Raw genomic sequence first — 15,831 nt, forward strand, 5'->3', positions numbered from 1 at the left:
CTGTCACAACTGTGCATAGCCATAGCTCCTTCAATCAGGTCCACTTAAGAGAGCAGAACAGGACTGCAGAGACATCGCTACACTTCATAGCTAAGAGGATACTCCCAAATGTGCAATCCTGTTCTTGTCTCTCCCTTCTATTTAACTCAGGATACATCTTCACCGCCCAATTTACAAGCTTCCCTTCACTTATCATTTTCTTTGCTGTCTTTTCTACACAAGTTCAGTTCTGCCCCCTTTGTACTATGCCTATTAAAATATTCATCATGTTAATAACAATAATAAATGATCACTAAGGTACCAGGTATCATTGCAATTATAACATTTCAAATCCTTAAGTTAACCCTTTAATGTAGATATATATTATGCCTTGCATTTTACAGATGAGGGACCTGAGTCTCTGAGAAGCTGCTTAAAGTCACATAGCTAATGATAGTAGAGTTGGGATCCAATCCCTCAAAGTTTGTGTTCTTTCTAATACACAATTCTGCCTTAAACTTTCCTTCTTGTATTTTCAAACTTTTCCCAAAACACTCCTCAACCTATTAGAGTAATGGATCTTTTGAAACTTTCTCAGAGGAAGGGTAATCACTCTTCTATATCTGAGTGCCGGAGGTTTCCATTACCTGAATTTCTAACCATTCTTTAACAACCTTATATTTAACAAACCCCTCTTCCTTTGAAGCCTACACTATCCTTTCATACCAAGCTCTTCCTCTCCTGTGGCTGTATTCTATTGACCTCCAAAAAACTCCTTCACGTTTCTGAATACTTGGTATCTGGATAAAGTCTTACTGTTTATACCAGTTCTTTCAAGTTCCTAAGAGAATGATCTAACCTATACTCTGTTTCAATAAGAAGGAAATGAGACATCTACAGTAGCTGAATGGTGCCTTGAGCAGGACCTCACAAGACCAGGATCTGGTCTTCTGATCCCTAGATTCAGACACTGAATTTCGTCAGCCCAGCCAAATGTGAGCAGACTCAAGGGAAATGACTCTCTACCATTAAACACACAACAGTCTGTTTACAAACAAGCATGACAATTTCTTAATTTGTAATCGAGCTTACGCTTTCCCTGGCGTAAATATGTCTGTCTCCTACAGTCTCTGAATCATAGTGAGTAGGGGGATCAGGCTGCTAAAAAAGACAAATTAATCAAAATTACAAATCAGTATCTTAAGTATTATGATAGAGACATACACAGGGTGCTATGGGAAAAAACCGGAGTTCCTTACACAGAATAGTAGGTTCAGAGAAGGAAGGCTATTAAGGAAAAGAGATGCTTGAGTTGAATTCTGAATAATGAATAGGAGTCAAAGTAGAGAGTGAGTATGTGAGTGGACAACAAGAACAAGGGAAAACTTAGAAGCAACAATGTGACACATACAGGGAACGTTATTCCTTCCTAATGACAGGAGCTTAGGGATGGGTTGGTCAGGATGGAGATTGGAGAGATGTTAAATCTGTGTGGAGGATATGGAAAATGAGACAGGAGACACAGACATGAATTAAATAATAAAGGGCCTCATGGGTCAGGCCATCTCAACCACTTCCCTGGCGTCAACTACCATTCATAGGCTAATGATTCCCAGACTCATGTTTCCAGCTCAGATTTTATTCCGAGCCTCAGATCATATAGACAACTGATGACTGGATCTCTGCAATAAAATACTGTGCAAACATCTCAAACAGCATATTCAAAACAAATGTATCATTTCTAAACCTACTCTTGCTTCAAAATTCCCCTGGAAACCTAATTTCCCAGGCTGGATTCCACAATCATTTTTGACCGCTCCTACTCTCTTAGTTATAGTAGGTTTTCAATAAATTTTTTTTTAATAAATAAAGAATGAATTAATAAGTTAGTAGGTATTTTGAACATTTTCTCTCTTGGAGTAGATGTTTCAATATTTTAACCATTTAATTTCAAGTTGATATGATCACTTACTAGTATTTTAGACAAGTAGAATCTTAAGGTAGATCAGAGAAAAACCTAACTAGTAATGTTTCAGTTATTATGGAAAATGGTGTAGTAAAAGCAAAAACAAATAAGAAAATACAATTTCTTTTTAAATCAACAGATAGCAGCAATGAAGAAGGAATATTTTTTACATGCCTGGAATCTATTTGAGTTAACAATTACGTTAATTGGCATCGTAGATGTAATGCTTATTGAGACAAATTCCATTAATTATTATACTTTTGATTTGACTCAAACAATGGTCTTTATAAAAGTTGTTCGATTTCTTCGCATTCTACGAATTTTGAAGGTAAAGGACTATTAAATCATGCAGTTTCAAACTTCTGACTGCTTCATGAAATATGGACTAAAATCAGTTTACTAGTTTTATGGTTTCCACTTTCTGTTGGGCTAATGTTTATATTTTAGATCCCTTTGACAAATTAAGTTTTATAACAGATTATATTATGAATATCCAAGTTATATTAGAAATTTGTTTAGCACATGAAAGTACAGAAATACTCATCACAGCTTCTCCTTTGAATAGAGAGCACATGAAAACTCCAAAGTAATGTTTATTCTTATGAATACCTGAAATAAATCATGGAACTCAACAAAACAAACCATGTAGCAACAAAGCAAATAGTATACATTCATACAAATTAAGAAACCGAAAAATACACATTTTGTGTTATATAAACTCATAATATTATAAAATCACAACATCAAAAATGACCTTTGACTGTCTAATTAATGTCTTCCTATAACAAGTATAATGAGTAGTTATTTATTTCTATATGAGTGTGGAGATTATGGAGCACGGACAAGAAAACTTAGGGATCAGCCAACTCTGCTGAAGTTAGGAGACTGTACAAGGGTAACAGATAACCTGGGGACTTAAACTCTCAGCAAAGAAACAACGAGAAGTTAATTGTGGGGTCAAACAGGGAGTATAGTTGTGGTAGACTCTCGCTCAAATGAACCATCTAGTGAAAAGTTTAGTGGGAGGTTTAGCAGGTAAAAGTGACAGTACTTTATAGACAGTCATTTTATGGCCTAAGCCCAGAGAATTAATCACATTGTTTTCCAAGAATTTAAACCAGTTGAAAATAGCATGCAATTCTCTCTAAGGGAAATAAGTAAAGAATAAAGTCTTAACTTCACAGAGACATCTAATATTATTAGTTATGGGGAAATAGCTCTAGCCATGAAATTATAGAGATACTATGAATAAAATAACCAAGAATCTTGACAAGTTACTATAGTTACCATTGAGAACATGTCATTTTTTATTAATACCTATTTTAAACTAACCAACATAAAATCAACTATAATTTGTACAATTTATATTACATAGTGGTCCTGTTTTTTTAGCTCGTAACACCAAAGTTGCTGCAGATATTAGACAAAAGGATGAGTCATCAGCTGTCCTTTAAGTATGCTATACTAAAAGGATATATCCAAGGCGAAGCAGACATAATGACTATAATTGATAAGATTGCAAGTTCTAAACAGGTTAAACAGGTGAGGAAAACTTTAAATACTAAGAAAATGGTTTATGTCCCTCACCCCTCAGTTTCCCTCACCCATCATGTCTTCTGTCTATATATGACCTTTGACTCCTGGTTTACTAAGAAATGTCTGTAAAAACTGAAACCGATCAACATTTAGATTACTCAAAAGTCTCCTTACTGAAGTGTCTATGCCATATTAACAAGTTATGAGGCTCTTGGAGCACATCTTTTTGTCCTTGTGGAGCTGTCATGAAACCCGTGTGCAACGGTCAGCTTCTCTCAATGCAAGTTACAGGATCTGTCAGGCTACAGATGCATTAAATAGGAAATATTGGAGGACGATAAGTGATGGCAGGGTTGAGCCAACAGACCTTCCTCATAATTCCCAAAGGCTCCTTCTATTTCTCTATATCCCTGATTTTCCCACAATAAATAATGAAAGAAGTAAAGGATGGGGATATGGCAAATGGAAAGACGTACCAATAACTTACTTAGAGGGAAACCACATCTAATTCTCTCATTATACAGATGAGAAAAATGAAGCCAAGAGAGGTTAAATGATTATGCCCAAAGTCACACACATAGCTAATAAACAGCAAAAAGAATGCTAGGGCCTAAGTTCTAGACCTTATTTTTCATTTTCTCAATTAGGCAGATTATATGTCCCCACAAATTTGCCAGCTATGTGGAATTAAACAGTCACCTTTCAAGATAATTTAGAACATTTGAATGCTGTATTCTATATGCTATATGCCCAAAGCTTTGTAGTTGAGAACACTGAACACTCAATATGTAGTTGAACACAAAGAGCTGTATCTTTTCTCTCTTCACCACCTGTAACTATAAAACTATTTTGCTGAACCTTGTTACCTTTTATAACCACTCATATCGAGGATACACAGTAGAAAATACAGAAGGACTTGAATCTCTAAGATATTGGCCAATTTCAGTCCTCATTTCTCCTCCCACATAGTTTGGTTAAAACTTCTATCTCATTTAAGGTTGAAAGCCACACCTGTTTCCCAAATTTGGAGGCTCTCAAAAATTGAATGGGAGAGTACCTAGCATGCCTGCATTTTTCAGAATCAATAGTATCCAAAAGTAAGTTACTTTAAGAAAAAATATACGACTTACCTTTAGGCTTCTCAAAATTAGCCTAGGTAATGCCGCTTCTTATCCTCTCCACCACTCTTGCTGGAGTAAAATAAAATTCATTGCACAAAATTCAAATCTAATTCCTGGAAAGTTCCCCATCATATTTTTCTTTAAAGTTATTTTTTAATTCATTTTATTTTTTTATTTTTGGCTGCGTTGGGTCTTCGTTGCTGCGTGCAGGCTTTCCCTAGTTGCAGTGAGTGGGGGCTACTCTTCGTTGCAGTGCACAGGCTTCTCATTGCAGTGGCTTCTCTTGTTGCGGAGCACGAGATCTTGGCACACGGGCTTCAGTAGTTGTGGCACGCGGGCTCAGTAGTTGTGGAGCATGGGCTTAATTGCTCCACGGCATGTGGGATCTTCCCAGACCAGGGCTCGAACCCATGTCCCCGGCATTGGCAGGTGGATTCTTAACCATTGCGCCACCAGGGAAGCCCTAAAGTTATTAATTTAGGTTAAAAATTCATCAGTTGCTAATGTAAAGACATTTTATAACAGTTTTGTCTCCCAAAACATTTCTTTTGTTCTGTAGATGTTATTAAGGAGGGTAACGAAGAATACAGGACATGCTATGAAAGAGCTAGGTAGGTACCTCTCACCTTAAAGATCTAGCATGACCATCTCTTATCATCATTTCTACAGAGAGGTAATGGTTTTGATAACTAAACTGATCTTTGAGGAGACCTACTTACTATCAATAATAAAGAGAATAACTTCAACAATCAACATGATCGTATCTTTGGCTGGATGAGAATAGTGTAATATTACCCCTCCACATTTGTTCTCTCTGCCTTATACCACAATGAAGGCCTTTTAATTTCTGTTTAAAGAAAACGCATTCGCATGCCATGGTTATGCATGTCTTTATCACCTTATAAATTCTATTTTCTTCCAAACATACCTTCCTGAGCAACACAAGGAAAGAAACTATTTTTTCCTCCATTTGCCACAGAGTTGCCATCTGAGGATTTAAGCTTTAAAACGAGTTGAAATCGGAACAGAGCCTCACAGATCGCTGATGTGACTGCTAGGAGGCTCAGTGCCCAAACATGACAACAGCCTGTTCTCTGAATCACGCCAGTTCATGGTCCTAGTGCAGCACAAATCCTGGGAGTGAGACAGACACATCCCTATAGCACAGTGTTTATGTGTATGGAGAAGAAGGGGGTTTGGTACCAGATGGTGGACAACAAAAGAACACAGCAAGCCTGGGAATGAGGCCAAGCATGAGAGATCTTGCATGGCAGATAGTTGTCAAGCCAGACAAGAGGTCATGACCAAGAAAAAGTCCTAAGTGGATTAAACTCTCATAGGCATCCAGGAATCCACATCAGACAGGCAGGAGAACATAGATAAATGAGTCATCTAGATGCCCAGGCAGGACGGGTGGAAATGACCCAGGAGGAGTGAGAGGACTTGATCAGAAGCCATATTTAAGCACACAGTCTGTAGTCAGAAATCTTCATTCAAACAGAATAAAAAATTGGGTCATAACTCCAGACCTAGAGCCCAGGAGAGCCTCTCAGTGTCCAGCATAGGTGCTTCAGTATAATTTTGATCCTAGGACTAGGGCTGCCTGTCCTTCATGGGCTTAGACACAGGTATGGGCTGCCGACAAGAAAATGTCAGGCAGAATTCTGCAACTACTGGTGAATGTTGATTGATTGTAGAGGCCTCTTCAGGGAGAGATACATTTCCCTGTGATGAGGGTTATACTCCATGGGTTTAAAGAAGAAGTATTAGCTTACTGTCCACATGAAATATTTAAGCAATGTCCTATTTCATCTGAAAATATTTTGTTATTTTTCAGGCTACTTAGAGTATGACCACCCAGAAATCGCTGTCACTATGAAAACAAAGGAGGAGATTAATGTCATGCTCAGTTTGGCTAGAGAAATTGTTAAAGTTTTCAGGTTAAAAGGAATTCTTCATAAAACTGAAGGTTTTGAAATTAATAAGGTATGGTAGAATATTTTCAAAGCAAATATACTTACTTGATATATAGTCATTTATGATCTTCAAACCTACTTTTGGCTCTTTCCAATATAGGCCATTCTTGCAATATAAATATATAACTTAAAACAGTTGTCTGAAGAAAAGCACCTACCAGAGAGAGTTTCCTTCCTGCAATTCTATTGGTCAACTTCCTTTTCCTTTCTTGCCATAGTGAGGGACAACCTCTTTCTATGCTTTACACCCAGACTAAAGGTATACTGAAACTATTCCTCATCCTAGGCTAGACTGGGTATCAATATGTTCCTGGGAGTTACCTGTGACACTGAAACAACTTTTTCCGTAAAAACTATGATTTATAAGAGCACTCAATTATAGGGTAAGAATTAATTACATTTCCTTTCTCTAAGTTATTTAAATGGTACCGTGACATGTAAAAAGTTAGAGAGGGTCCCAACTCATTCTGTAAGTATAAAATTTATTCCCGAAATCGGGAATAGTATAAGGGGAAAAAAGCTATTATACTTGTGAATACATATATAAAACTTTTTAACATAATAGTAGCTAGTTGAATCTGGCGTAATACACTATGACTAAGAAGGTTTTGTCTCCCAAAATAGCTATATAACTCATTTATTAAGAGATCAAAGAAGAAAAGTCATTTGATAAAATCCAACTCTCATTCAGAACGTTCAAAGGCTAATAAAAGAAGTAACATCCTTAACTGGATAAAAAGTATCTATTAAAAATCTGAAGCAAACATTGTATTAGATGGCAAAACATTTAGAATTATTCCCATTAAAGTCAGGAAAAAAGAAGAACAGTATCATTCCAAGTAGTGAATGCTGTGCTTATAAGTCTTAGCCAGATCAAGAAGAAAAATAAAAGGAACTTGAGAGATGGAGGTTTTGGAAAAAGGATAAAACTGTTATTGCTTATTGATTGTTTAATCTAAAACCCTAGAGAATTAACTTAAAATTGATAATATAGGATCAATAAAGTAATTCAATAGGGTTTCCAGAAACAAGATCAACTTTCAAAATTATTCCACAACTAAAGAAAATGTGGAAAAATATTGTATTCACAATAGCAATTAAAAACTCTAAATCCTTAAGAATGAACCTAAGGTAAAATATGTATAACACCACGTGGCAAGAACTAAAAGGCATAAAAAAAAAATAAGTCTCCTTGAAAACAGGACCATGGAAATTATAGCATCTGAGGAATAGAAAGTAAAAGATTGAAAAGTGAGCAGAGTCTAAGGGACCTGTGAGATACCATCAAGTGGACCAACAGATGCAATGTAGATGTCCCAAGAAAACAAGAGAGAGAGAAAGGAACAGACAGGAAATTTAAAGAAATATTGGCTGAAAACTTTCTAAATTTGATGTAAGGCATGAATGTTAACATCCAGGAAGCTCAGTGAACTTCAAGTAGGTTGAACTCAAATAGATCCACATCAAGGCACATTGTAATCAAATTGCTGAAAGATAAAGAGAGAATTTTGAAGTCAGCAATAGAGAAGAAATTCTTCACATACAAGGGATCCTCAATAAGATTATCAGCAGATTTCTCATCAGAAACTTTGGAGACCAGAAGAAAGTGGGCTGATATATTCAAAGTACTAAAAGAAAAAATAATCAACTAAGAATCCTATATCCAGCAAAAATGTGGTTTAGAAGTGAGAGGGAAATTAAGACATTTTCAGGCAAACAAAAGCTGAGGGAGTTCATTACCACTATACCTGCCCTGAAAGAAATTCTAAAACATGTCATGAAGATTGAAAAGAAAGGACACTGGACAATAACTCAAACCCATATGAAGAAATAAAAATCTCAGTAAAGGTAAATACATGGGCAATTATTAATGCTAGTATTATTGTAATAATTGTGTCTGACTCCATTTTTTTTGTTTTCTACATGATTTAAGAGACTAATATGTTTTTTAAAGTAATTATTACTCTAAAAGCTAGAATTATTATAGCTTTGGCTTGTAATGTCATATTTAAGAGATGAATGCATTTAAAACTTTTTTTAGTTTGTGTTTTGGACAGACAACACATAAAGATGTAATTTTATGACATCAACTGCAAAGGGTGGGGATGGAGCTTTTAAAGGAGCAGAGTTTTGTATGTTATGGAAGTTAAACTGTTATAAATTCAAATTAGAGTGTTATATTCTAGGATGCTAAATGTAATCCCTATGGTAATAAAAAAGAAAATAACTAAAGAATTACATGTAAATAAATGAAAAATGAGTTTTAAATGTTTCACTACAGAAAATCAACTAAATACAAAAGAAGACAATGATGCAGGGCTTCCCTGGTGGCGCAGTGGTTGAGAATCTGCCTGCCAATGCAGGGGACACGGGTTCGAGCCCTGGTCTGGGAAGATCCCACATGCCACGGAGCAACTGGGCCCGTGCGCCACAGCCACTGAACCTGCGTGTCTGGAGCCTGTGCTCCGCAACAAGAGAGGCCACGATAGTGAGAGGCCCATGCACCACAATGAAGAGTGGCCCCTGCTTGCCACAACTAGAGAAAGCCCTCGCACGGAAACGAAGACCCAACACAGCCAAAAATAAAAAAATTAAAAAAAAAAAAAGAAGACAGTAATGCAGAAAATGAGAGACAAAAAAAGATACAAGATAATGAAAAGACAATCCACAAAAAGGTAGAGGAAATTTTCAAAATAAATATATCCAAAAAAGGGCTCATGTTCAGAATATATAAAAATATCTTACAAATCAATAAGAACAGGACAGAAAATTCATTTAAAAAAAAATCAACAAAAGATTTGAACAGGCACTTCCCAACAGAGAATATTCTAGAAGCCAATAAACATAAGAAATGTTATATCAACATCATAAGCTTAATGCAAATTAAAACCAAAAGTAAATACAAATACACAACCATCAGAATACTTAAAATTAAAAAAAAAAACAAAAAACCTGACAATACCAAGTATTGACAACTGGAACATTAGAGTGGGAGTATAAACTGATGCAATCACTTTGGAAAATTGTTTGGACATATACATATCTTAAGACCCAGAAATTAGATTACATAACCATATATACAACAGAAATGAGTACATATGTACAGCAAGCAAGTACTCACTGAAGCATTTCAAAAGTCCCAAACTGGAACAGCCCAAATGTCAATCAACAACAGATAAATAAAGCTGTGGTATATTCATAAAATATAATACTACACAACAGTGAAAATGAAATGAATGAATGTTTGCTCCTTGCAACATTATAGATGAATCTCAGAAACATAATGCTGAGCAAGTGAAACCAGACACAAATAAGTACATACTCATTGATTTCATGCAGATAAAGCTCAAAACCAGACAAAGCTAAACTATGGTAATAGAAAAAGAGTGATTAATTTGGGGTAGAAGTAATGACTAGAAGAGAACATAAGGGAGGATTCTAGGGTTCAATAAATGTTTTATTTTTTAATCTGGGTGCTGGTTACGCAGATATTTTCATGTGGTAAATGTTCTTTGAGTGGACATTTATGATTTGTGCACTTTTTGCATATGTGCTATACTTCGGTAAAAGATTTACTTTTTTTTTCTTAGTTTCTGCTTTATAACAAAGTGAATCAGCTATACATATACATATATCCCCATATCTCCTCCCTCTTGAGTCTCCCTCCCATCCTCCCTATCCCACCCCTCTAGGTGGTCACAAAGCACCAACCTGATCTCCCTGTGCTATGCGGCTGCTTCCCACTAGCTATCTATTTTACATTTGGTAGCTGAGACGAAGTGATAGAGTGGCATGGACATATAAGATTTACTTTTAAAAGTAACCTATGACTTCAGAATAATGATAACATAGAAAAATGCTATAACAGGAGAGAGGTTGAAGGTTTCCATAGAAGAACAAAAATGTCAGAAGAACAAGAAAAGGAAATAGTATAAAACCATAATTGTTTTAAACATTCTGTGAACACCAGTTTTGTTCATCTCCTTTCTTAACTTTTGTGGTTTTAGTTAATAACGGCCAGAAAAAGAGAGATACTTGATCTTCAACCTATGTACAAACCTCTTACTGTTGACAAAGCACTCTATCATATTCCGTGGCTGGATAAAGACCAAGACCATATAAGCTTTATTCAGGTAATATTTGTATTTGCTAGTAATAGTATCTCTAATGTATCAGCAAATGATATTTTAAAAAGTAAAGATTTAACCATGATACTTTTCAGTTTTAAATTATCTAAATGTCATTGATTACCTGTAGGATAAAATCAAAATCTCTTTGAATGACATGCAAAGTTCTCCCACAGTCTGCCTCCTGCTTACCTCTCCATCTTTACTTTCTGTTACCCATGTGTCATATACCCCATACTCTATTTAGACTGAACCACTCATGGTACCCCAAGAACTTTATACCGTTCTTTAATTCCATTCCTCTGTGAGGGCTATTTACTTATCTTGAAATGCTCTTTGCTTTCATTTTTTCCCCCCAAACCTCCTCTACTTATTGCTTCTCTGGAAACCCCCACCAAAGGTACTCTGAAAAGCAGGCTTTAGAGTCAAATACCCCACCAGTATAAGAACATCCTATGGTCCATCCAGAGTTTGGAGGACCAAAGGAATCACCACTGTAACTATATACCTTTATTATAGCATCATTACATTACATTACAATTATTATCTTTACATCTCTCTCCCCTACTATAATTTTTACCTCATCCAGCTTTTGAATACTCAACTCCTACCATGTAGCATCTCACATAGTGGGTGTTCAATAAGTGTTTGTGGGATGAACAAATAAAGAGATTTAACCTGTTCTATTAACATCTTTTTCTATATCAAATAAGTACCAAAAGACAAATTATATTTTTTTCACCTGCTTAAAATATTTTGAATGAATGAATTTTTTTTATTACTTCATCAGCTGTTTAGAGCACGAGTATATATAAGACACACATGTGCCATTAGCTTGCATCTGTCCTATTTTTCATCCAAATGAAATATTTTCATCCTTCTACTACATTCTTATTCCTAGATTAGATTGTTTTCTTATCTATGTATGAACACCCCATCTGAAATTACATATACCTGTGAATATCCACCTTCTCTTTGTTAGCTATAATTCCTATTTTCTCTTACAAATTTATTACTAACACAAAATCTCAGATATTTTGGAGTAACATTTACTTTAAAAATGTACAACTTTTAAAAAAATGTAAACTTCAATCACCACTAAAATATTATTTATAGCTTATGTATTTGGTGATATTTTTTAGGAAAGATCCAGAATTGTAACATTTGATTGTGGAAATGATATATTTGAAGAAGATGATGAGCCCCAAGGAATTTATGTAATTATTTCAGGCATGGTAAAGGTAAGGCAGAGACATTTATAAATGCACTTGTGAGCACTAGTTAAAAAGTTACATAATAGAGAATAAACACCTTTCAATGTTAAGAACTCTATTATTCCTTTTTTTGGACAGCAGCTGTTATCCAAACGACAATTTTCTTCCTCAGACACAATGATAATACCAGCCATCACCTTTAAGCCATACGTTCCTATAGATAACAAAAAACCTCAAAGGATCAGCATTAAGATGGAAAATTATAATATAAATTGTTATTTATCTTATGTTTGAGTTGGGCTTTTAGCCATTCTAAGACAGGTATAGGTTGGGTGAGTAAGTGGGATCAGAAAGATCAGAGTATTTAAAAATGTTTTTTTTCCAAGTCATTGCTAATTTAATAAATTCACTTTAAAAGTTATGAGTGATACATGTTGTCAAACAATATATGATATTAAAATTGTTAAAACCAAAGGGGGAAAAAGCCATAAATTAAATAGTTTTGGTAAATTAACTGGCATATGTATTTTTTTTCTTTCTTTGTTCCTGAACAGCTTCAAAGATCAAAGCCAGGTTTGGGAATTGACCAAATAATCTGGGAGTCAGAGGAGAAAGATTACCAAATAACTTACACAGACTTTGTGATCAGTGGGGCAATAATAGGAGAGCTAAACTGCTTGACTAATGAACCCATGAAATATTCCGCCACCTGCAAAACTGTAGTGGAGGTCAGAAAACATCACCTTATGTCTTACTGTTGTACCTTGTTAAATATCTAGTACAAAATTTAAGGTTATTTTTGTACTTGTATATGTTTACAGTCTAGTGACAATTTTTTTTAAAAATAGGGATGATAAAGAAATAAAACTTGTTATAAAATTTTATGAACACGGTATAATGTCCTAACAAAATGGTTTGTAAAAGTTAACCTACCATATTGAAACAAGGATTTAACCAGAAAAACTGGTTATATGAGATCTCTCATGGCAAAACTAGATGGGATATTTTAACTATCAATACCATAATTTGGAGGGTAAGGAAGGGAAAAAGTCAAAGAGCTGGGATTTATTACTAGAAAAGTTGAGCAAAGTGGATGGAAGTTTCCTGACACACAGTTGAGGACAAAATCCTCAAAGCAGCAGGGACTCCCACTGGCCTAACGTGAACTCACAAAGAATAATGATGTAAACAATTGAACCCCCAAAATATATAAAAAACCCAAAAGTTGATAATGACACCTATTTTTTTATTCCAAAAAGGTTGTTAAGATATCAACTTATGTCTCTGAAAATAGATTGCTTCTTTTTTTTTTTTAAAGGACAGTCTTTTATTTATTATGTTTTTACTTTTTTTTTTTTTTTGGCCATGCTACGCAGCTTGAGGGATCTTAGTTCCCCAACCAGGGATCAAACCCAGGCCCCTGGCAGTGGAAGCCCGGAGTCCTAACCACTGGACCACCAGGAAATTCTGTATTGCTTCTTTTAAAAAAGAAAAAATGAAACATTTATCCTGCCTTTCCTCTATGAACTCTTTCAAGGAAGCTAAGAAGAAAAAAAAAATGGTGAAAAATTCTTCTGTGTAGAAGAATTCCAGCTAACAAAATGTAGAATGACAGAATTAGAATATCTCCATTTTGCCAGCCTTAATGAAGTAATAAACCTATGCAACAATCACCAATTGATGCTAAAACTACTAAGCAGAATGTTAATGGGAAATTTTATAGTGAAAAACCAGGGTCACACCACCTAAGGATAATCTTAGCATCACTAAAGTAATGACTACTGGGGCATCACATACTTCATGATCTGATGCAACAGAAGGACTAGCACCATGGAGTCTTCTTGCACAAGAAAAGAGAAAACCTGAAGCTTCTAAATCCAACCAGTTTACAGAAAATGCAGGAAGGAGAGAAACAAGTTAACTGACACCAGGAGAGAATAATTAGCTAAACCTAGAATGTGGAAGGTCCTACAGGCCAAATGACCTGTTTCTTTTTTTTTTTTTTTTCAACAAATCAAAGGAATAAAAAGGGAGGGGAGGAGGAAGAAGGCAAGGGAAAATTTTTAAAGTCTCTATCATTCAGCAATGCATATTAGAATATTTACAAGTGAAATTACATGATACCAGGCATTCACATAAAAATACTCTAGCCTTTTGCTTCCGGATATAATGAAGTTACCGAGAACTTGGTAGCATACTCACCATAAATAACCATGGAACTTGACAAAATATATGAGACAAATATTTTCAGCCATTGGAAAACAGGCAGTGTTAAGTTTGGAAACCTCAAGAGAAGAGAAGCTCACAAGATAAGCCCCACATCCACCCTGACCCTCTCACTAGGACACTTTCTAACTACAGCACAATAAGAATCCAAGAGGAAGTCCATGATCCTGCTGAGCTGAGATGTGAGAGATAAGAAATTGTGGCAGCTAAAGTGGTTGGAATCTGTAGAACTGGGCATAGGAGCAGGAGTTTCACAGAGGGAGAACTGAGGAATCTGTGTGGTGGTTCTCCACAAGTCCTTGGTTGAGGGATAGGGTGCACATGCACAAGATGAGACAAAACTAAATTATCAGATTGCTAAGAATGAACCAGAGATATTAGAGGTCAAGGAGTGCCAAGGATTTGAGATGTTTAAGGTTCTATCTTGCCGGAAAGGATAGAACTTTTAAAACCTCAGGCATGGGGGTGAGAGGACAGAAGGAATAGACCTTAGGAGTAAATACCATGACTTAGTAAGGTTAGCTCTAGATTTACTATAACAAAGCCTGAGAGCAAGCCTTGGCAGGCTTCACAGTGGAGACAGAATTTGGAGGTTAAGTACCACTAAATTACAGAATCATGGAAAATACCTAGAGTTTTCTACTGATTAAACAAATCAACCTATACAAGCTCAAGGTTATCAGACAGTAAATGAAGGGCCTACTACAACAAAAATAAGCAGTGCTCAAAGGAAGATAACAGAATCTGGAATCTCTACAATTTATCATCAGCAATCATGAATTACTAAACAAGCAAAGAACCATGAACATGTGACCCATAGTGTGTGTGTGTGTGTGTGTTTGTGTGTTTGGGAGTGGGTGGGTTAATAAATAAAAAACCAACAGTGAGATTGCCCAGAATATGGATTAAATGAGGACATGAAAGCGCTATTCTTATAGTTCTTATTCCCTTTAGTTCTTATTCAAAGAACTAAAGGGAAATATGTTCAAGCAGCTAAAGGAAAATATAATCTTTATGAGAGAAGACATAGGAAATATTGAAAAATAGAAAAGAATCTAAAGGAAATTTTAGAACTTAAAAGAGTAGTTTGGAGATGGCAGTAAAAGAGTCAGGAAAGGAAAAAAGCCACTAATAAAGGCAAATATATAGTAAAAGTTGTGGATCAGTTAATTAAGCTATTACAAGATTAAAAGACAAAAAATTGTAAAATCAACTATAACTACAATAAATAGGGATAAAAATGAAGATGTAAAATATGACATCGAAAACACAAAACCTGAGACAAGGGAGTAAAAAAAGTAGATATTTTAGAATGTGTTTGAACTTAAATGACTATCTGTTTAAAATAAGTAGATATAGCTATAGGTCAACATATATGAACCCCATAGTAACCGCAAATCAAAAACTTACAATAGATACACAAAAACTAGAGAAAAAAGGAACACAAGCCTACCACTAAACAAAATCATCAAACCACAAGGGAAGAAACGAAAAACGGAGAAAGGAACAGATAACTACAAAAACAGCCAGAAAACAAGTAACAGATAGCAATAAGTATGTATGTATCAATAATCATTTTAAATGTCAATGGACTAAAGGCTCCAATCAAAAGACATAGGCTGGATGATTGGATAAAAAAAACAAAACCCATTTATATGCTGCTTACCAGAGACTCACTTCAGAGCT

General features: G+C 35.3%; 1 protein-coding gene across 1 annotated transcript in view; it reads left to right on the plus strand.

The window, feature by feature from the left end:
• SLC9C1 (solute carrier family 9 member C1) overlaps nt 1-15,831 on the plus strand; it is a 101,476-nt gene that overhangs the window by 76,897 nt on the left and 8,748 nt on the right. Inside the window, exons 16-22 of the mRNA XM_082460239.1 lie at nt 2,085-2,273; nt 3,338-3,487; nt 5,162-5,213; nt 6,440-6,588; nt 10,586-10,711; nt 11,848-11,946; nt 12,474-12,647. Of these exons, the coding sequence (XP_082316365.1) occupies nt 2,085-2,273; nt 3,338-3,487; nt 5,162-5,213; nt 6,440-6,588; nt 10,586-10,711; nt 11,848-11,946; nt 12,474-12,647 (939 nt within the window). The remainder of the gene's footprint in view (nt 1-2,084; nt 2,274-3,337; nt 3,488-5,161; nt 5,214-6,439; nt 6,589-10,585; nt 10,712-11,847; nt 11,947-12,473; nt 12,648-15,831) is intronic.

This window comes from Balaenoptera physalus (genome assembly GCF_965194825.1).
Source record: "Balaenoptera physalus genome assembly, chromosome: 4".
NCBI lineage: Eukaryota > Metazoa > Chordata > Mammalia > Artiodactyla > Balaenopteridae > Balaenoptera > Balaenoptera physalus.